The sequence below is a fragment of the Mytilinidion resinicola genome (genome assembly GCF_010093595.1).
Source record: "Mytilinidion resinicola strain CBS 304.34 unplaced genomic scaffold BDZ99scaffold_5, whole genome shotgun sequence".
Classification (NCBI taxonomy): Eukaryota; Fungi; Ascomycota; class Dothideomycetes; order Mytilinidiales; family Mytilinidiaceae; genus Mytilinidion; species Mytilinidion resinicola.
The window spans coordinates 1176981-1198431 of record NW_022985441.1 but is presented as its reverse complement, the minus strand read 5'-3'; the positions used below and the strand labels follow the sequence as shown (position 1 = coordinate 1198431).

Here is a 21451-nt window from a genome sequence, read left to right as displayed (position 1 = left end):
GGATTGCCCTGTCGGCATACGTCATGTCGCTGCACTCCCCTTGCAGTTCGCGTCCATCTCGCAGTTTATCCCGAATTGAGATGCCTCATGTATTGCCTGATAGCCAGCACCTGCGTTGCACCGCATTCCTTACCAGAACCGCAATAGCGCAAAACCGCCCCCAACATGGCTCGTCAAATCCTTCCGCGCCCCTCCGACATCTCCGCATCGGCTCCGTTCGCCCACCATGTCCTGCAATCTATGCAGCAGCCACCATTCCTAAGCCTCAATAAGACAGTCACAAGCGGTCCCGTCCACGCCCAACTTACTGAACAGCTCCACAGCCAATCAACGACGCATCCCCTTACGTGCTTACTGACCCTACTCGTCACTCAGCCCTACAAGCCGATCGATCTCCCCGTCTCCCCACATGCCAAGTAGCGCAACGCTGGCTTACCCAAACCGGCGACTCCGCTGGCCCCGCGAACCACTCACGCCCGCTTTCGTTAAGTGATAGCAACCCAACCCCCCGCCCCCTTGTTTCTAGCGCCCCACCTCGTGCAGGACCGCCCTTTCCCACTCCCGGGGAGACCGTATCGCGAATGAGCGGCGCTGGACACGAGTCCGCTGGGCTCGGCAGGGCCGCGAGCAACCGGTGTGTGTTGGGGAAAGGCAGGTGCCCGTGGTCTAAGGTTCGTTCAGCAGAGCGGGCGCTAGGCACGATGATAGGGCGAGGCGGGGGACGCCGCTAGGTGGAACGAAAGTCCGTAAAGCCGTCATGGTGAACGTCTGTCCTGCGCCTTGTGGTCTCCGGGGGCCATGGCGCTTGCTGGCCTTAATCTACCACCACCACTACTAGCAGGAGCCTGCATTGTGCGGTTTGGGGCGGGCTCGAGACCGTCGTACAACCGGCTGGTGTGGACGTGCAGACAGCTCGAATCGCCAACGGGGACGGCCGAATCGCACTTCAACGAATCCTTCCGAATTGCGTAATCCTCGGGGTACTGAGGTTTTAGTAACTGGGGCTTGAGAGATCTTGGGGCCAGGCCCATCCGATTCCAATCAATTCGCATAGGCACAATCACACTCGCTCTTATCCCTTCCTACGGGAATCCAATGCTCGTTCTCCGGACCCATCCCCCATGATTCCTAACCAATCTACCCAAAACCCGCGTAACCTCCCCCCCCCCTCCCCCCCCAAAAAAAACCCCCGCACATCTTGATTAGGAAGCTACCTATCGTTTCCCAGTTGCAACGGACAACCCCGTCCCTCGTGTGTCCCGACTGCATGCCGCTGATCTGCCACGCGCGGATTTGCTGGGTTCAGGAGCCACGTTGTGGGAGAGTGCGTTGCTCCGGACTTTCGGGATTTCGAGATCTTTGGCGGCTTTAGGAAGGTCGGGGATGGCTTGCTTGGGTTGTTTGCGTGGGACCTGGAATCTGGAATCTGAGACCAAGATGGCGAAAGCGAGGCGTGGGAGGGGTACGGGACGGACTATTAGATTGATCGGGCTGGACGGGGTTGGTGGATACGGGAGTGGTAAAAGGGCAAGGGGGATGATGGTGGTGGCGTGAGTTAGCAAAGAGCACAGAGGAGCTCACCACGTATTGATTTCAAAGGTATTGATAGTGACAGGATAACACAAGGAGCCTATGATTACATCCATAACTGACCTCCGTATTGCGATATGTGATTAGAAGTACCGGAAGTGGTGTTTGCACTCTAGGGTATCTACCGGACTTCGAAGAATGTATGCGGTAGCACAGTTTTCCCAAAAACTTCCAAACTAAATGCAAAAACCAGACTTCCCTAACACCATTGCACGTCGCCGAGCATGCAAATGCCAGCCGACTCTCTTTTTCAAGTCGATCACCTTTCCCTACAACCTACCAGCTTCACACCAACCCCCTCTCTAACAACCTCGATCATAGACACCATCTAATACACGACTCGCGGCATCATCTCAACTACTCATGCTCCACTATCCCAGCGCCCCCTTCTTCTTCACAGCCCTCATAGCCGCCAACGTCCCCTGCTTCCCAAACCCCCGCCCAACCTCTTGCACGATACACCTCACAAAATCCCTGCTAAGCCAATAGCTCGAGTGCGCGCCCAGCATCGTCAAATACTGGATCTCAAACGCACCGCCACCATACTTGAGCATGAAATCCACCTGGCCGTTATCATTAAGCAGGTAAACACGCTTCTCCGCAATCTCTTCGCGAGAGAAGTTGTGCGTCTCCAGTTCCACGTTGGAAGGGAGGCGCACCGTGGTGGATGGTTTGATGCCAATGGCTGACTCGGCGGACGAGATGGGGTGCGCGAGGGAGGAGGTTGAGGGGGACGAGAGCGAGAACCAGCCTGGTGATGCGCTGGGGACGGTGGCGGGTTTGAGCGTGGCTGCGTAGGGGGCGTCGATGGCCGCGTTGACGCGATACGCGACTGGGTCGTACGGGTTGACGATGTTGTAGACGTTGTCGACGGCGATGCAGCCGTAGGTGCCTTGCTCGCCTGCGACGCCGGGAGTAGTGGCAGTATAGGAGTCCACGCCCGGTTTGCGGCGGTCGCGGCGGGGAAGTAGGGCAGCTTTCTTGAGGAGCAGGAAAAAGCCCACAGGGCTTCCGCAAAGGAAGAGAGATTTCGTGTCAAAGATGAAGTGAGACTTAGGAAGTGATGATTCAGGGGTTGAAGGGTCGCCGAGGTGTCGGGGGAGGTGGCTAGGCTGTTGGCTGAGAATGTCAACTGCCATTACGCTGCCCAGTGAGTGGGCGACGAGATGGACTCGTCCCCATTCCGCAAATCCTGGATTGTTCAGGCACCAAAGGCGGTATATACGGTTGGCCTCCTGAACGCATGCTGCGACCATCCTCGGGTTGTGTTCCTGAGAGAGGTAGTAGGGGATATCGAGCATGACATCGCTTATGATGCCGCGGACTGAGGCTAGAGTGTCTGGCGTGATATCTTTAAGCGTATACTGGTTCACGGAAGGGTCTTCAGCTTCAGTAGGGTCCTTCTTAGCTTCATCTTCTAGGGAGATTCGCAGACGCCAGTTTACCTTAAAAGGTCAGTGTTGTTCAGATTGTACTCGATAGGAGATCTTGAAGCGTTTTCATGATGAGATTCAAAGCTAGATGAAAGGTGACATACAGGTAGAACCATTATACCCCCCATATCCTTTCGTAGATTTCGCTTTACGCTGTCGGTACCTAACTCAACATTTACCTCTCGTCTGAAGGCGTTGATCGCGTGAGTAAAATGATATGTCTCTATTCGTTCAGAGAGCTTTTGACCGATGCCATGAATGACCAAGACTAGATCTGTGACCTGTGGCCTCTCCGACTGTGCAATTTCTAGGTCATCTTCTTGTCGTCTGCCGAAGGATGCCCCTGCTTGAGCTGTTGACACCCCTTCACGAGCTTTCGTAGCTCTTGTGCTCTTCTTCGGTGGGTGTAGACGATCCCATATTTCCTGGTCGAAGCCTCTTGTAACACATATACCAATCGGCCTTCCTTTGCGGATATAATTGGCCAACGGTCTTCTTCCATAATACGCCGACGGTTGAAGATTAGGTCGCAACAAATACGCTTCCTTCTCATTAGCATAAATAACTCCAGCTTTCAAGTATTGTCGCAATCTTCCATCCGCACCGAACTGGTTTTCGCCACCTGCCTTATTATCTGGACCATCGGCGCCAGTTGAGACGTCAATGAGATCGCAAGCAATCTGCACTGTCTCTTCCCTCTCCTTTTCCGGCGTGTCAGGGGTAACGTCGAGAGTGTTGACGACTAAACCAGCACTCATCTCACTTGATGTGGCAGGCCGGCTGTCTACCTGCGGCGGCTTCTCTGGCCACAGTTTATGCAATATTTTCATCTCCCCATGTGCACCAACCTCAACGGCGCTATTAAGCTCGTCATTCCAGGTCTGTGACCAAGGCCGCAGCTCGACATATCCAAGTTCGAGCATGTTGGCCACATCTCCCTCTACCGGCAGCATGCTGTCCTTGTAAAACCAAGTCCCACGAACAACCTGGGCGATGTCGTTCACCGGAGACCAATATATTGGCTCCATACGTATGTTTTCGGCGCTCAAGACCACGTTATGTAGTCTCGACACTCCCACTGGGACCTTAGCTGAGGGACTTGCGGGGGTGTTCTTCGATCCCCGCCCGCTACCATTCTTATGTTTTGTGGCGTCTGCGTCTTCCTCGTCATCCCATTTGTAGCTATCTAGCTCGCGAGCGGCGGGACGCTGTCTACCCTCTGGCAGTCTTTGCATACCCACCGTCGGCAGATGTTTCCTGGACGGAGCTCTTATGAAGGGAGTCCCGGTCGTGTTTGTGTTATCCAAGCTACCAGACGCATCTGCTGGGTCCAACGCACGCAACGAACCAGTAAGGCTACTTGCAGCACCATCCACAATTTCCTTATTCCGCTGCAAGGACCCTTCTGCAGACGATGTGCTTGCTCGATTGGCTCTTGCAGTTCCGACGGGTATGTCTCTAGCCTTCGACGTTGCGCGTGAACTGTCATCCGCGGAGCTGGAACCATTTCGTCTCGTTCTCCTTCGAGGGAAAGCTGACGTGGAGCTGCCAGCAGCATCCAGCGACCCTGTCTTCTCGCCCGCATTCTCGGTATACTTAAGAATCTCCCGCCGCAAATCTAGCCATGTATTGTTCAACGAGTGATTGTCATATTTCGAAAAGGGTCGAGGTGGATGCCTGCGGGTGGACGAGCCGGTGCTCGGCGGAGGCAGCGGTGACAGAGGATCATCGATGGCTAGGGGAGCAGAATAGAAGTACCGCGCTGCTATCTCAGGCGGTCTCTCCTGTGCGTGGAGGAACTCGCGGATATACTGGTTGGCGTGGGTTGACATGGAAGCTGTTGTGGATTCATCATTCCGGGCCATCATGGAGCCTGTGCAACTGGTTAGCAGGTGGAATAACTGGGGTACGGCAGGTTTTTTACAAGATCCATAATGCTGCTATCCTCAGTATACTACGAGGGAACGGAAGCACTGGCAGCTGGTGGTTGTGTATAGCATATTGCGTGGCTTGCGAGGTGGCCTAGGAGGCGTAGAAAAGTTCAAGGTGCCTCTGACGTCGCCACCAGCTCGCATGTGAACACACCACCAAGCCATCCGGCTACCTTTCCTTCACCACGACAACCGATCTATCTGGACGACATCAACATCAACATCTCTATGCGTCTAGCCTCCTCACTGCCTTTCTCAGGACATGTATCGGTGGGCGGGTGCCCTAGTCGGGCCGCGTCGGGGTTTTACAGGCAACTTCAGACTAAGTACATAACCATTCCAGGGTTGTTCGGAGCTTAGATGCCAGCCCTTCCGAGGAGCTTATATGTAGGAGAGCATCCTTTAAATCTGACTTGCTTTCCCTTCCACTGTTCTTTGAAATCAAAGCTCCAAACCGTCTTTTTAAATTCCGTCTCAATCCCGAATCCCCGCCATCAATTCACCAACCGTCTCCTATATCTCTCCAATCACCTTTCCCACACCTCCTCCACCATGGCTCCCTCCCTAGGACTCTACCGCCAGCCCTCTCTAACCTCCGACCCCATCGAGGTCGACCCCTCCAACCCGGGCACCATCCTCCGCGTCGCCCTCGGCCTCGAGTCCATCATCAACCTCCCCTTCGCCGGCTGGGCCCTCTTCTACCCAGCCAGCTTCCTCGGCCTCCTCGCCTCCAACCCTTCCCAGATCACGCCCGTCGCGGAGATGGCGTCCCGCTACTACGGTGTCACCGTCCTCGGCATGACGGCCCCCATGGTCTTCGGCGTCTTCAACAACCGCGGCGCCATCGAGAGCCGCCCCTACTCGTACCTGATGCTCGCCGGCGCCGAGGCCGGCATGCTGAGCACGGCGCTGTGGGTCATCTACGGGCCGGGCGCCGCGAGCGGGTTCGCGCCGGATGCGGCGTGGAGCTTGTTGAAGCAGATTGGGCCGGCGTTCTTGTGGCGCCTGTTTGTGTTCCTCAAGAAGCCGCAGTGGTTTGGGCGGTATAAGGAGGCGAAGCGGAGTTTGTAGTTAGGCTTCTGAGATTGGGCGAGGAGGCGCGGTTATATGTATGGTCTCCGGTCTCAATGACGTAAAAAAGGCAATCGGAATGTTAAGGGTCAAAACTCCAATAAAGTCTCTCTTCATTACAATAGTGCGGAATCTCTTCTGATATGCATAGTCTGAAGCCCAGACTGGGTGCGATTCGTTATTAAGTATCAAATTCTGATAGGAAAGGGTCAAAGTTGGAGTAGTAGTTGTAGTAGAGCTATGCAAAGCTAACCTACTAGCTACCTAGGACGACAGATCAAGTTCGCAGTGTCACAGTGACCGCTCGCTTGTGGTGTCTCGGATGAGGAACTTCTAGGGAGAATGAAGGAGAAAAGGAGAGCAGCCGGAGGAGAAAGTGGTGAAAGTAGGGACAACGCCTGCAATGCACTCTCTCATCATCATAATGCTGTCGCTGGACATAGAAAAGCTCCTTCAGCCCATACCTCCTCTGTCACACCAACGTGGACGTCTCGCCATCGCATCGCAAAATAGGCAGTACGGAGAGTAAGCTGAAGACTGGCAAAAGAAGGCTGGCAGAACATCCCAAGAACAAAAACGGATATATGAGAGTTTAGTGGCAGGAAAGGAGGGACAATAGGACGCGATAGCCTCCCAAGTCAGGCTTTGAATGCCTCGTGGTTTGATGCCACTTGGAGTACTCTACTTCTTCCGATAACGCATCGCACGTCCGCCTTGCGCAATGGAACCGTTGCCATTGCTCCGGGACATAGTACAGACCGGCTTCGAGTCATCGGAGTGCATTGATGCAATCGCCTGGGAAATCAACACAATTAGCAAAGAGATCAGCCCAGGGCCAGGAGAGTATCTTACGAAGGAGTCAGTGTTGTGGGCAAAGTAAAGGTAGACGCCATCACGTGACTTTTTCACTCCGAGAATACCAATTGCGCCGGCAGAGTTGCTGTTCTTGACACTAGGATGGCCTATGAGATTTCCTAGTTAGCAAGAATCAAAAAAGTGGTAAGGGTGAACGTGCCCATGAATTCGGACTCTATCATTGATTTGATAGCCTCGTCTTCATGAGTCTCTGCGAAGACACCGCCCTTCACTTTCTTGTTGGAATGATACAGCCGCTCAGCGCATACAGTAGCTGCCATTGTCGTAGCCATATGTTCACCTGTGCCACTTGTGACAGTTGCGACACACGTTTTCAGCTTGTCTTCGGCGTTAACTGGCACGACTGCTGCGCCAACTCCTACCAACGCAGCTGGACCAACACGGCCTCGATATTTCATACCGATACCACCGGACGAAGCCCCACAAGCAATATTACCATACGCATCAATAGCAATGGCCCCGACAGTGTCTGTGATATGGTCTTCTTTTTCCTTAGAAGGAGGTCCCCTAAGAGAAGAGGTTCTCGGAGGAGATGCGTATGGTGCCATGGGGATAGATGTTGTTGACGAGTGCGTTGTTCGTTCATTTGATACGGGGAGAGTTCTTGGAGCAGATAAGGATGAGGCCTCAATAGCGTTTTCAAACGGCGAGGGTGTACCTGGTTTCAATTCTTCAGTTGGTATATCAGAGAGCGGAGTCTCCAACGCGAGAGGAGGGGGAGGACTGGGCGTGAGCGATGGAAGCTGGAGGGTCCCATCGGAAGAGCTTGCCGATTCGCCTCCAGAAGATCCGTCGCCCCAACCGTGCCCCGGTCGAGCTCCTACGGTCCAATGATTCGCGGCTGTATCGTCAATATCGCTCATAGCTGTATCGTCCATTTCATAGTGAGTCGACATCGGGGCCGCTGCACGAAAATTGCCTAAAGTTGGTACTGTTTCGGTACTGTTGATGAGAGCATTCCGGGACGATTCACGTATCGACGGAGGCGGGCCACGCGGGTCCGTGAAGACTTGCAAGGAAGCTGACCGACTTGACTGATTCGACTCGGCGGATCTCCCTGACTGAGGAGTTTGAGGAGATTCTGGCGTGGTCTGTGACGAAGCATTTGTCTTCGGTGAAGACGCTTGCGTCTTCCATTCGTCGTCCGATAGTGAAGGAGACACCGAGCGATCGTCATAGTTGTTCTGCAACAGGTTCCGAGTATGTTCAGATCTCATGTTGTTCCTGATCTCCTCTTCTGGATCATCGAACTTTCGAGCAGCCTCCATGGCCTTCACCTTCTTCAACTCCCTTCTTTCCGCATGCTTAAGGTCCTCTCGCCACCGAACCCACCTTTCCTTTGCAGCCGGAGAGACCAAGGCATCGTGCGGTAGAACTCCCATTCCTTGTTCGAAGGCAAAGTCCGTGGCACCCTGAGAGACCAGCAAGTTTGGAGGAACTCGACGCAATGTTAGAGTCTTCGTGGTGTGCTGAAGGACAAGACGCGCAAGGGAAATGGGATTCTTGACCTCTGTGGAAAAGTCAGTGCCTGCCGTTGGTCTTGAAGAGGATATACCTACGAGCGACAGCTCCCACGGCGCCACTGCGCCCATGATGGTCCACAATGGAAGCATCACACTCCACGACGCCGTCCATAGCAAGATTGCTGCCATACCCAGCATTCGTAATCTCGCGATCCTCGAGGACCTTGATGGCCATCTCGACGGCATCAATAGCGGTCCCTCCAGCACGCAGTATCATCATCGCAGCTTTAGCGGCACTGCCATCTGTTAGTATATGTCCAATGGAAGAAAAATGCAAGCATAGAAGGCTTTGCCACGACAAATGCTCAGGAAAGCCGCACGTACTCATTGCAAGCCTGGAGATGGATAGACTCGTTCTGGACGCTGTGATAGCCTGCACCAGCATGCACAAAGATGGCGGAAATGTCCCCACCATGGCGAGGACGACTCCGAGAAAACATGCCTTCGCCTGTTGATTCTTCTAAACTTTCACCGTCTGTCAATATAGGTACCAGTTGGTAGACTTTGTCTCGTCCTGAGAGTTTGCGTACGAGCCTTCTCAGGCTAGAGCTTAGTTTGTCTATGTTTCTAAGCTGATCCACCGGAGTCGGTGGCTCTTGGGCTTGTTCGGTTCGCAATGTGTGAGCTGGGGGCGGCTAAGACAGCAAAGATATGGAGAGACGTTCGATCGAAGCTGGGAGAGCTGGCGAGAGCCTCAGCAGTTGGCAACGGTAGGCAGAAGGCGGCGTGGGCGAGAGGTGAGTATCGAGAGCGTTCAGATTGGGATTGTGGTCATGACTGAAGGCACAGCTTGGGATGTGAAGAGGTGGTCTCGTTGACTTGGCCGTCAAGTTTCACGGTTCGGAGGGCACTCGGAGTGAGGAGAGAGGCGTGGAGGCTCGAGGAATTGAGGGATTGAGGATAGCTGAAGAAATGACAATGGCCCAGTGAGAGTTGGAGCAGCTAGGGCTGCTAGAGAGCAATGTGGAAATGTTGAGGTTGGTGATGTGGGCGACGTGAGGAGGAGTTGAGGTCAGTGAAGACGAAAGACTCAACTTCGCTGGCCGCGTACGAGAGATGAGAGAGTGGCCACCACGGCTCCTTCCGCGTACAGAACCAGACGCCGTGCAAGATAAGGATTCCTCCACGCCTGAGCACCTAGCTTTAGAAACGGCGCCCTTGATCTGAGACTGCCATGCTGCCAGCAGGAAGGAGCTGCCGTGCCTGTTTAGAGCTTGTTTGGGCGCAGTCGTCCACCTATTAGGATGTAATACATCTTCTCGCAGCGCCCAGCCAGTTGTGAGCGTGCTATAGCTGTCTCGTCTCTTGCAATAAGCTCATGCCTCAGCAGTGCTCGTGAAGGTGCTAGATAGGTAGCGAGTGATCAAAGAAGACGCCTCTCAAGCCCCATTTGTGGCCGTGCACTGATGCCCGCCGCTCTCCGCTGTCTTGGGGCGGGGCCATTTCCATTCGCACATCACCACCGACAGTCTGACGACGACCCTCCAGGCTGCCAATTACTCTGCCACGCCACTCGAGGGACTTCCTGAGCTGCTTCTTACTCCCCCTATCTCGTGAGTAGCAGCAAAGATGGCGTCCCAAACCCCCGCCGTTGTCATGGACAAGTAAGTGCATCCTCGAGGCTTGTCTGCGCGCTGCTACCCATACTAACTATAATTGCTGTGCAGCGGTACGGGCTACTCGAAACTAGGTTCGCATCCCCGAGAAACACACCCTCTGACCTAGGAATCCTGACTTATTCTCCCGGCCAGGCTTCGCTGGAAACGACTCGCCATCCTTCGTCTTCCCAACCGCGATCGCAACGAAGAGCGCAGGAGGTGGAGCAGGAGGCTCGGGATCAGGGAGGCCGGCGGTTGCGAACAAGCCCTCATTTTTGACGGGAGGAGCCGGGCCAGGAGGGCATCTGTCTGGGAAGCGCGGGACAGAGGATCTGGACTTCTTCATAGGCGATGAGGCTCTCGCGGCTTCATCTGGCCCAGGTGTGTGGTCACGTCACAATGCGAAACGGGACGGAAGTGCTGAGAAATATAGGATACGGACTCCATTACCCTATACGGCATGGACAGATAGAAAACTGGGTAGGAACACTGCATAGGCAAAGGCATTGAGCGTAGCTAATTGATCTACAGGATCACATGGAACGCTTTTGGTCGAACTCGATATTCAAGTATCTACGGGTGGAGCCAGAGGATCACCATTTCCTTCTCACCGAGCCGGTAAGCTTCGTCACTGAGCCTTCAGTCACCTCTCCTGACGTGCTCGCAGCCACTTAACCCCCCGGAAAACCGCGAGAACACGGCCGAGATTATGTTTGAGTCGTTCAACTGCGCTGGTCTCTACATAGCTGTTCAAGCTGTTCTCGCTCTCGCCGCCTCCTGGACATCATCCAAAGTCCAGGACCGATCCTTAACCGGCACTGTCATCGATTCTGGTGAGGGTGTTACCCACGTCATTCCAGTCGCGGAAGGCTATGTGATTGGCAGCTCCATCAAGAGCATTCCAATCGCCGGTCGCGACATCACCTACTTCGTGCAATCCCTCCTCCGTGACCGCGGCGAGCCCGACTCGTCGCTGAAAACCGCGGAACGAATTAAGGAGGAGTTCTGCTACGTCTGTCCCGACATCGTCAAGGAGTTTTCTCGGTTCGACCGTGAGCCCGCGGACCGCTTCCGCAAGCACACCGTCTCGTACCCCAACGGCAAAACGGTTGAAGTCGACGTTGGCTACGAGCGCTTCCTCGCCCCCGAGATTTTCTTCAATCCCGAAATCTATAGCTCTGACTTCCTCACTCCTCTCCCCAACACCGTCGACACTGTCATCCAGACGTCGCCAATCGATGTTCGACGCGGACTCTACAAGAACATTGTGCTTTCTGGTGGCTCCACCCTCTACAAGGACTTTGGCCGGCGGTTGCAGCGCGACATCCAGCACCTGGTCAAGACGCGCATCTCAGCGTCGGAGGCAAGGAGTGGAGCAAAGAGTGGTGGGCTGGATGTGCAAGTCATCAGTCATAAGCGGCAGAGACACGGCCCATGGTTCGGTGGCAGCTTGCTGGGTCAGACACCGGAGTTTAAGAGTTATTGCCATACCAAGGCCGAGTACGACGAGATTGGACCTAGCATTGTACGAAGGTTTGCGTTGCTGGGCGGACCAGGGAGCACGTAAGTACGGAGTGGTCGATTACGAATCAAAGGAGAGGGAAGAGTATTGCAATAAAGTGGAAAATGGTCCTTGGCGGAGCGCTTGCTAGAGATCTTTTCGAACCGACGATCGGTTTGGTGAGCATGCAAGAGTCGATAAAACGAACGAAACCACACTTGAAGTCTTACACCAAGCATCGATAAAGAGACTGTGCTGCCGTATTCATACGGCGTCCATATTGGGTTAACCACGCTAATTCAAGCAGTAGCAGCTGCAGAGCAGTCGCACGGAGGTGATTATGATAGACATCACTGTTGCGTGAAGCCATGCAGCATTAGGATGGTCGTCGGAGTAGAGCTCTGGCGGACAGGCGATTATATCCATGGCAGTGGGCACGCATGGTTCGCTCTAGTGCCGGCATCATCTCGGGCTGATCGATCGACTTGGCCATGTCTGGGCAACAATTGTTTGGTCATGGTCTGTCTCAAAAGTCGTTCCCATGGTATCCTACCTGAGACTATGGGCAGCTGTTATGGGAGAAGGCGTCATGTGCTCCGCCTGGGCCGATCACTATGGCTGAAGAGCATTTCCACGCCGGCTGTCCTGAATCTCTGGCCTACACGCCGGCCCGGGGCTTTAACGCCCGCACAGGTCGCAGGTGGGAGGCCTGAGGGCCTGAGGGCTAGCGTGTCTAATCGGGGCCGTTTCACCGCACGGAAATAGAGCACAGAATGCCCCGCCGCGAGTCAGAACGAGCAAACTCCCGCTTCAAAGGCGCATCCTCAACATCGTGAAACGGCTGCGCAAGCGCGCGACAAGGCGACAAGGCAACAGGGCGAAAGGCGGCAGCTTGCAGGTGCTGCTGCTTTGAAGGGGTGCTGACCGTCTTTCTCCTTCAGCCGCTGAGGGGGTGGTGGGACGGGTCCTCAGCCCAATGCATCTCGAGCCGCCATGCATGAGCAGCTGTGCCACCCCTCCCAGGCATCACGCCGCCATAAAGCTGGCGAGCGCCCGCCGGATGGCCTTCTGGCCCCCAAAGTCACTGGACACTTGTGCCTCCGACTGCTCACCTTATCACGCTGGCTCCCGCTCTTCTCCTCTTCTCTCCGCCTCTTGCGTGTTGCGCGTGCGAGCCTCCGTCTGCGCTTCTGCCTGTCGCCCGCTTTAGCGGCTAGTTCTGCCCACAAAACCCTCCATTTGCTGCTTATTTGCTGCTTCTTTGCTTCTTTTGTTTCTTCTGCTTAGACTCTTACTCTCAAAAAACCCATAGTGTCTGGTCACTTATCACGCTTCTTGTGCGACTGACAAACGCTCTCCACCATGCCTCCCGCGTACGATACCCCTCCTCTACCATGAGTCAACCATACTAACCATGTCCAGTGACTACTGGGACGAGGAGGACGAGTGGTATTCAGACCGCTGGACCAGGTCGGTGTCCTTTCTTCATCTTACTTTTTCATGTTCTGACATTTCTCAGCGGTGCCCGCCATGTCCGCCCACCACCACGCCGACCAGCCATCCCCGACCCTCGCCGCAGCGAGCGCACTTTTCTGACACCCGAGACGAGCGGCTTCACCTCCGGCCTGCACCGCAGCCGCTCACAGGGCCATGCACCGACTCCCAATGTCACCATTTACAACACGACCACTCTCGACAATGATAGCAACCCGAACATGCGCTCTGAGCAAAAGAGCCCCATGCCAAGCCCCCGTCCAAGCCCCCGCGCCGGTCGCCCTCTCCGTGTTGAAGATCAGTGGGCGCTGGAAGAGGAGATGGCCGAGCTTCGTCTAGAAGTGGCACGAGGGCGGGGACGCTCCCGTGGCCGTGATCGGGAGTACGACCACCATGACCACCACTCACCATCCCATTCCCATTCGCAATCGCGAGGCCGCCATAGTGAGGAGGAGCACTGGCAACTTCAGCTTGCCCAGGAGCGGCTGAAGGAGGCCGAGGAGCGGCTACAGCAGGAAAAGCGCGAGGAGATTATCAAGAAGAAGATGGAGCTGAAATATATGAGAGACAAGGCTGAGCGCGATGAGGAAGAGGCTCGTATCAAGGCAGAAGAGAGCCGCCTCAAGAAGGACTGGGAGTTGAAACAGGAGAGGGAGGAGAGGAAGAGGGAGCAGCAAGCGAGAGACCTCAAGGCGGAAGAGGAGCGTCTCAAGAAGGATTGGGAGCTGAAGCAGGAGAGAGAGGAGAGGAAGAGGGAACAGCGAGCGAAAGACCAAGAAGAAGAGCGGAAACGCATTATTGCTGAAAATACTCGAAAGATAGAGCAACAAGAGAAGGAGGCCAAAGAGCAAAAACAGCGTACTCTCGATGCCTACAACAAGAAGAAGGCCGAGGAGGAGGCTGAAGCGAAGGCGGCTCGCGACCTCGCCATTATGGAGTATGAAAGGAAGAAGTCGGATGACGCGGCAAAGGCTAAGAAGCAGAAAGAGGAGCTTATCTTCCAGCTTGAGATGGAGAGGAAGAAGCAGGAAGACAAAGAGAAGGCCGAGTGGGAGGCTTTCCTTCAAAAGCAGAAGGCTAAAGAAGAGGAGGAGAAAGCTAAGAAGAAGAAGCAGGAGGAGGAACTCGAGGCTCAGATGAGACAGCGTCTTGCTCAGTTCGGCTTTCAGGAAAACCAGATCCAGGCCATGATCAAGCCCGAAAAGGCCAAGGAGCTTCAGGTCGGCCTTGCTCCCATCAACCCAGTGCATCTAACACATCAACCGACGTACATTAAGGTTCACAAGGACCACATCGCCACTGAGACATTGATGTACTACGACATTCCCTGGGAATACGATACCGTAAGTCATTTCTACCTACGCTATATCGTCCTTCACTGACCCTCAATCTAGACCAACCGCGACTACATCATTATCCTCCGTGAAATGGACGCTAATGAGACTGACATCCTGTTCGAGCACACCCGCCGGCTACGATCACGTGGCACCAATCGTCTCTTGATCGAAGAGCGCGTCACCCACGACAAGCCAGACTATGCCTGGGTCCGCAGACGCAAGCATACTCCGTCCCCCAATCGCCGTCGCAGCTCTCCTAAGCGAGTTGTTGGCATTAAGGAGATGTTCTTCTGAATAACGCAACGTCACGCTTACGAACTTACGGCGTCGATGAAAGAGGAGTATCTATACAGTCTTCAATCTAATGCCTGACCATGTTGTCACGACGAAGGAATATGTGGATGCGTTTTGTTTTGGCGTTTATTTTCATTCAATCTTTTCTATCCAGTATCTATTTTGCAATCTTAACACCCAACTCATCTCACGAGATAGGGGTCTTCTCTCCGAATCGCTGATACCGTTTCTTCTTGGAGTGGACTTTCGTCCGCTCGTCTTTGACCGGGGGATGAATAGTCTAGTTGACGTTGCCTTTAAGTCTTTCGTTGTTGATGATCTTTTTTGCTTGCTTTCTTTGAGTTTTCTGGTACCTTTAGGCGAACTTGGATTTTCCATGATTGCTTTTGTAGCTATCAAGAGGAAGAATATCACGACCAGCTCATTTAACCCCTCTCCCATGTTCCGAGTTCTTGTTATCGCTGACATGTAGTACCGCTGCATAGTATCACTCACCGGGCGTCGATGATAGCCCGTGTTGGTAACGTGACAGTGTGGCTCGGCTAAAAGGAGTTATCTCTGAGACCTCTTACTCTCACAGTTTGATAAAGCTAACAGTTGGAAGCTGGAAAGGACCTATATTTACGCGAGACAGACCCGCCCTACAAGAACAAGGAACTTCTCCACCCTTTCAATTCACAACGCAAGGAAGCAGGGGACGTTACTGCCTTTGCCCCGTTGGTCGAGTCGGTTGCCGTTCCTGTGCACTTCTTCCTGAAGCGTTATCTCGCTAGCCCTTCCACTCATCTGCACCTTCGGGCTAGCTAAGTGTCTCGCTCTCCCTTCCTACTTCCAAGCATTGTTCTCTTTTCTCAAGCTCTGCTCCAACGCTCAGTTGACCCCCTAGACCGGACCCCGGTGGTCGATTCAGCGCTGTTAAAGCCCATTCGTGGATGAGGGAATATTGACAAACATTGACTCTGTGCTTAATAGTAGTTCTCGAGATCCTTTTCTTCCGTTTTAAACTGCGTACGGACATGACCGCCACGTGCGCGCGTTGATAAATGGCTGCATTTGTGTTACGAAGTTGGAGGATTGATGTGAACACATCGAATCAGAAGCGGTCACTCGAAATGGCTCTGAGAGCAACATCCGGAGTGCTGCTCGTCTGTGGGATAGTGCTGTGTTGTGCGGTTGGAGAACTTCAAATACGATGGAAGAACGAACGATGGAGGATTAGACACCCTTCCTCGTCCAATAATGCTCATCGCCATCTCCAGGTAGCGTCGGCTGTTGTCCTTTTCTCCATTGGGGTATCGTGGCCATCCAACTAAGCCCCTATCCTCCTCGGTATCACCATCTGTCTATAGGGCTGTTCGGCACCGGAGAAGTGATGAACTTCGGTATGATTCAGTGATCTGACTAACATCAACTCCGACCCCCGAGCTCCTTGAAACCATTTCGAATTGAATTCAACCCAACCGTGTTGATTTGCAGGCCGTAGCATCTGAAAACTGATAGAACGCGAACATTATGGACATACATGAGCGCCTTGTTTGCTACCTGCAGTGATTGCTGTGGGTAATTGTCATAATCCAACAGACTGCTTAATACATGTATGGTGGTTGGTGATGCTGCTGAACCCGCTCCATTACGCTTTGCGTCCCCCTAATTTTAATTTCCATGCGCAAGCCCGTTGAACATAAAGAAAAAACTCGAAGCAAGCTTGTTATAGATCTCCGCCTGGGAAGCGGTGTCATAACTTGCACTTTATTTCCGCATCTCGCAGTCAGATACTCTCACAGTAGCATTGACGGCTTACTTTGCCGCGTTGGTCATAGCTAGGATCCCGTTATAGCTGCACACTTGTGTGCACTCGCTAGCCCCTTCACATCATTAATCTTCCGAGCGTCTTCGCCCATTCAAAAGAGTTTAAGAGATACACCTTGATATTTGCTCTCCATTTCTATAATACGTGCTCCCCTTTCAACCTCTAAATAAGGAGATAGATACATGGTCTGGCCAGAGATCTGTGGTATCCTAACACGCTTTCCAGGGCCAGGAAGAGATGGGAAATCAACTGTGTTGAACAACATGAGCCACTTCAGACGGTCATGGCCCAGGATAGCATGTACCAATTTCTGGAATGCCTTATATGCGCCATCAGCAGTGATAGAACAATACACAGACTGACGACAAGGGAATGTACTACATGATTTTCTTAATGCTCCGGCCTCAATATCCATGGTGCTATGCTCAAGAAATCGCAGTGAAGCTGGCGCTAGAGGCAAGCTCGAGGCTTATACCGAGTTCCCGCGTCGTTACTCAGGATCCAACCCACCCAACCGCTCCAAAAGAAGCCCGTGCCAGCGGTAGAGTACGTCTCGGCCCAAAGACCAGACCCGTAGGGACCCAACGGGGCAACGTCCGGAATCCGACGGTTGTGCTTGCGAATCTTGGCGAGAGTACCCTTCGCCCAGTCTTGTGCTTGGCCTTCGCGCAGATGCTTCGGTATATTGCGCAGATTTAGGCAATCGTTGACGTTGGACGCGCTGAACCACGCATCTTCCTCGAAGAGCAGGTTGGTGAAGAAGCTATCCGAGTACTTCTCGTCTTCTCCCAGCTCGGGATAGTCACCTAGACTCACCCTCCGAGTCTCGATGTACGCGATGACGATCTCCTCTAATTGGGCACATCCGTGGACCAGCTCTTGCATTGCGAACGCCATGGTGTCGATATTGCTGAGCTTCCCTCGCACGAAGAACTCTACAAATGGTCGTACTTCGAGTTTCCTCAAGGCAGGGCAATGGCGAGCTATATATCGGACTGACATGGCCTGCTTCGTCAGCAAGGCGCCGGTCTTGCGGTCAGACGTCGGCCGGCTATGGGGCATCTCGGCTTCATATGTGTGGCCGAGCTGGGAATCGAGGACGATGGACGTCATGAAGCGGAACGAGAACGGGGAGAGGCCCACGTGCTCCCATTTGCTGCGCACGTTAGTAAGGCGCTCTACTAGCTCTTCAGAACGGGAAACACTTACGGTTGCGGAATCCAGGAGAAGCTGTCCTTAGTCAATAGACTCTCCCAGTTGTTAAGATGAATCGCCCGGTTGGACAGCTGGAACCCGAACTCGACTGGGATATTGGTGTACGCCAAAGTCTGGATATCCGCGTAGAAGAACTTGCTGGCGCGCAGAAGGCCCAGGTACACTGCGTGCCGGTCTAGGTTCCCGGAAGGCTAAGATCTATTAGCACTCTTTCTTCTAATCAGCAAGGTTGTGGAAAGCTTACTCGTGGTTGCTTGTTTGTGTCGCAGATGGCGTCGACTTCGGGTCTACGGAGACTGTAATAGTTGAAATTGTATTTCTTGACCTGGCACCCTAGAAAAGAGGTCTGGTAGTGATTGGGATGGTCCCATCCTCGACCTCCACAATCATCGCTAGCTATTGGTGTCCTGTAGTGTGACGGGTAGTTACAATGAGGGTCTGTGCAGGTATACCAAGCCTTACGGTTGATGATAACGCCGAGATGGAAATATATGCGTTGCCGGATCTCGGCTGGCAAGGACTCGAGTAGCGATGGCTGGTATGGTTTTGCCATTAGAGCTATCTCGTCATCTGCCACTGACTGGACTGCTCCTTGTCGGGGAATCTTAGCTCCGCGAGGCATTCTTTTTGGAAGCCTTGATATGGTGGAGTCGAGGGGGTGGTGGTGGTGGGGAGGGAGGTGAAGAAAGAAAATGGAGTGTTCAGGGTACGGTAGCAGGAGTTTATAGATGTAGTAGACCCTGTAAATGTGAATTTAGAGAATGACAGATTCCAAATGGGTACATTCACCTCACTTAACAGCTTGCTCGTGATGTAGTGATAGCTTATGACGTGTTACCTAGATTCCGGCCAGCCTTCACTCTCAGAGCTCGTAAGGCGGCTGCTGGACGAGGGCTTCACGTAGAGCCTACGGCCTAGTTTTAATGGAAAGGAACCTCTATGAGGTGCGAAATTGGCCATTTAGGCACTCTCTTAGGCGCGTTCATAGGATAAATAGGAACATACATACAGCCCGCCCATCACCTTACTTCAAAGCCTGCTCGTAATGTAGACAACTTTAGATAGAATTGAGAAATGGTGAATTGAGTCATATGGTACGTTGTCGCCAATTGGAATGTGGTGAATGGATGCCTGGGAGGGCTCGTACACGTAGCAAAGGGACATCGATCAGAGGAACAAAAAGGGGTCGGACGTATAGCGCTGGGCTTATTTCTTTTAATTGTGGGTCCTTGCGGTTACGCGACGTCAGGAGCATCATGTGGGCATCACTTGCTCTCAATCAGGCTAGGGAATGCTTGAGCTGGTGAATAATAGTTAGCTCAGCTAAGGGATATGTGTTAGATGTGTTAGGGCCGGTCTCAGCCGTCTCAATCTTTCAACTTCCATCAGCCACATCCCCAATAGTTGATCATGGCTAGTCTTGTCTTCCTTCATGCTCATTACCGTTACCATGTCCAAACTGAGTCAATATTCAGCTCCGAGTACCTATAATAAGTTGCCTTACCAGGACCATCAATGCGGTCGTCTGAGTACCACGAATCGATTGTAGAGAATTTCTCGGCCCAGGTCTTATAGACGTGCCCGTCATTATCCCGCTGCTGGACCGGATCTGGGGCTTGAAGGTTATGCTTCCGGATCTTAACTAGAACGCCTTTAACCCACTCGCGTATCTCATCTTCTCGTAATTCCTGCGGGATGTTCCGCACATCCAAGCAGTCCTGCGCCTTGAAGATGTTGAACCAACTGTCGTTCCCAAACAAGAGATCATGAAAGAAGTTACCGAAATCGTGCTGCTCGACATCCAAGATCTCCGGATAGTCGGCCAGGCTAACCTTCTTCGTCTCGACGTACGTGAGAGCGATTCGCTGCAAGTCAGGGCATCCACAGACCAATTCCTGCATGGCGAAGGCCATAACATCGAAAACTCCAAGTTTGCACTTCTCGATGCGGGTCATCAGCGGGCGGATTTCGAGTTCTCTGAGTGCTGGGCAATGGCGGGCAATGTACCGGATGGAGGTGGCTTGTTTGGTCAAGAAGGAGCCCACTCGTCGGCTGTATGCTAGATATCGGTGCGGCATCTGGGATTCGTAGCCCATACCGATCTCATAGCTCAGGATGATTGTAGTCATAAAACGGAAGGGGAAGGGCGATAGCTTCATGTGCTCCCAGGTGCTGATACGAGTTAGTGAAGAGCTAATTGGGATTTGAGAAAATGAAAATATTTACTGTTTTTTGTAGTAATCACCCGGGGACCCACTCGGGGTATCAGGGTGCTGCTTCGGCCAGTTGTTCAAATGGATCGCCCTATTCGACAGCTCGAATCGGAACTCCGTGGGTATATTGTTGTATATTAGCGAGTAAACGTCCGCACAGAGGAATTTGTTCGTGCACAGAAGCCCAAGGTGCCCTTCGTACGTCTCGTAGTCCAAATGGTGGACATCCTTAAGTACGTCAGTCATCAGCTTCCCAAGCAGCGGAACTCTGAGTACTCACACAGGGATAGGTATGCCCAGCTTGGCGACGATAGCAAAGCCCCTCTACCCTAGGCATCGAACCATCGTATTCCCCGAACCAGTACCGCGTGATTTGGCACTGCAGGAAAGAGTTTTGGTAATGGTCGCGATGGTCGGTGGTTCCGCGATCATTGCTGCTCAGGGCTTTCTTGTAGTGCGAGGGATCAGTGCAATCGGGCCAATTATGGCACTTAGCCCAGCCCTTTGCCCCATCGAAGATACCAACGAAGAGGTATATGCGCCGCCGGATCTCGGCTGGCAAGGACTCGAGTCGAGATTCTCGGTATGATTTTGCTTTCGGAGCCATCACCATCTCATCATCAGCCACTGAGTGGAATGCCCCTTGTCGAGGAACTTTAGTTCCGCGAGCCATCTTTCGACGATTGCCAAGCAAGTGTCAAAGAGTTCAGTGTGGTGAAGTCGAGGGGGTGGTGGTGGGAGGTGGACGAGGTGGAGAAAGAAGTGGAGTTCTTAGAGTTCGTTGCCACGAATTTAGAGAGGTTGTAGAACCTCCAAACGAGAAAGCACGAATGTACAGGGGCAGAGACACGTCGACCGGCCCACGGAGCGGCAACCTCTTAGCCCTCCAAGGTCACCAAGGTCAACGATACCAGGCTGTCAGCAGCTCGACAGTACATTGAACAGTACTGTGACGAAGTCTTCGTACACCTCTTAAATACCGTTTCAAGTACTTCCAGGAGCTTTTAGAAATCTAAAGGCAATTCAAATCTATCGATTGAATTCGCCTAGAATATTACCGGGCCACCTCAGGCGGTGTTAAACAGGTGTACACAGATCGGACCTGTGGTCCGCTGCTTCATCTTTTTTTAGTGTGTTGACCCACCACAAGCGGTGGTGCCAAGGTTCAAGACCTATTTTATCTGGTACCATATAAGGTGTGGATACTTTGAGCTTGCTATACACGACCCACAGAGCCTAGTACAGATCTTATATGCGATACCTCTCGCATGAAATGAAGCTGCTGTATCGGAGCGGTTGATCGGTAAGCGGGGAGCCAGAGTATCAAAACCCATCTCCTTAGAGTGATATAGAGATATTCATCGTGGTATGGACGAGCTAAGAGAATAGTTTGAAGTTACCAGCAAGAAGAGGTCTCTCAAATTCGTATGTGCAGGATACGCGCCAATCGAGCCATCGGGCTTGACTGTGCTCTCGCGAACTATCGAGCTCTTAAATCGATGTGGAGTTTAGAAGTGTCAGTGGCTCTGACGCCTTTTATCTCCTCGCGCAAACACTGCACTTAC

The 21451-nt window shown here is 53.1% G+C and overlaps 8 protein-coding genes across 8 annotated transcripts; 3 read left to right on the top strand and 5 right to left on the bottom strand.

Moving 5' to 3' along the window:
- Positions 1–1803: 1803 nt before the first annotated feature.
- BDZ99DRAFT_251540 (uncharacterized protein) lies at positions 1804–5108 on the bottom strand. Its single transcript, XM_033713690.1, has 3 exons — positions 4948–5108; positions 3128–4896; positions 1804–3035 (listed from the first exon to the last, which is right to left on the bottom strand). The coding sequence occupies exons 2-3, from the start codon at positions 4889–4891 to the stop codon at positions 1962–1964; spliced, it is 2838 nt and encodes a 945-aa protein (XP_033580176.1). The 5' UTR covers positions 4892–4896; positions 4948–5108; the 3' UTR covers positions 1804–1961.
- A 398-nt stretch (positions 5109–5506) lies between these two features.
- Positions 5507–6025, top strand: BDZ99DRAFT_517493 (uncharacterized protein; the record flags this gene model as incomplete). Its single annotated transcript, XM_033725183.1, has 1 exon — positions 5507–6025. One exon carries the CDS (start codon positions 5507–5509, stop codon positions 6023–6025), a length of 519 nt encoding a protein of 172 aa, XP_033580175.1.
- Positions 6026–6706: 681 nt separating this feature from the next.
- On the bottom strand, positions 6707–8644 carry BDZ99DRAFT_382721 (N-terminal nucleophile aminohydrolase; the record flags this gene model as incomplete). Its single annotated transcript, XM_033715291.1, has 5 exons — positions 6707–6820; positions 6878–6977; positions 7037–7504; positions 7547–8411; positions 8461–8644. 5 exons carry the CDS (start codon positions 8642–8644, stop codon positions 6707–6709), a joined length of 1731 nt encoding a protein of 576 aa, XP_033580174.1.
- Positions 8645–9882: 1238 nt separating this feature from the next.
- On the top strand, positions 9883–11750 carry BDZ99DRAFT_460490 (Actin/actin-like protein). The gene is made up of 6 exons (XM_033719396.1): positions 9883–10028; positions 10092–10114; positions 10176–10403; positions 10456–10502; positions 10554–10640; positions 10690–11750. The coding sequence occupies exons 1-6, from the start codon at positions 9994–9996 to the stop codon at positions 11587–11589; spliced, it is 1320 nt and encodes a 439-aa protein (XP_033580173.1). The 5' UTR covers positions 9883–9993; the 3' UTR covers positions 11590–11750.
- Positions 11751–12604: 854 nt separating this feature from the next.
- BDZ99DRAFT_251446 (uncharacterized protein) lies at positions 12605–14714 on the top strand. Its single transcript, XM_033713689.1, has 4 exons — positions 12605–12896; positions 12946–12993; positions 13043–14360; positions 14412–14714. The coding sequence occupies exons 1-4, from the start codon at positions 12886–12888 to the stop codon at positions 14646–14648; spliced, it is 1614 nt and encodes a 537-aa protein (XP_033580172.1). The 5' UTR covers positions 12605–12885; the 3' UTR covers positions 14649–14714.
- On the bottom strand, positions 14715–15411 carry BDZ99DRAFT_251441 (uncharacterized protein). Its single transcript, XM_033713688.1, has one exon. It carries the CDS (start codon positions 15129–15131, stop codon positions 14781–14783), a length of 351 nt encoding a protein of 116 aa, XP_033580171.1. The 5' UTR covers positions 15132–15411; the 3' UTR covers positions 14715–14780.
- Positions 15412–16569: 1158 nt separating this feature from the next.
- Positions 16570–18295, bottom strand: BDZ99DRAFT_568444 (uncharacterized protein; the record flags this gene model as incomplete). The annotated part of the gene is made up of 3 exons (XM_033727788.1): positions 16570–17614; positions 17668–17864; positions 17918–18295. 3 exons carry the CDS (start codon positions 18293–18295, stop codon positions 16909–16911), a joined length of 1281 nt encoding a protein of 426 aa, XP_033580170.1. The 3' UTR covers positions 16570–16908.
- A 570-nt stretch (positions 18296–18865) lies between these two features.
- On the bottom strand, positions 18866–20847 carry BDZ99DRAFT_568443 (uncharacterized protein). The gene is made up of 3 exons (XM_033727787.1): positions 20167–20847; positions 19900–20114; positions 18866–19845 (listed from the first exon to the last, which is right to left on the bottom strand). Exons 1-3 carry the CDS (start codon positions 20557–20559, stop codon positions 19119–19121), a joined length of 1335 nt encoding a protein of 444 aa, XP_033580169.1. The 5' UTR covers positions 20560–20847; the 3' UTR covers positions 18866–19118.
- Between the last annotated feature and the right edge of the window lie 604 nt (positions 20848–21451).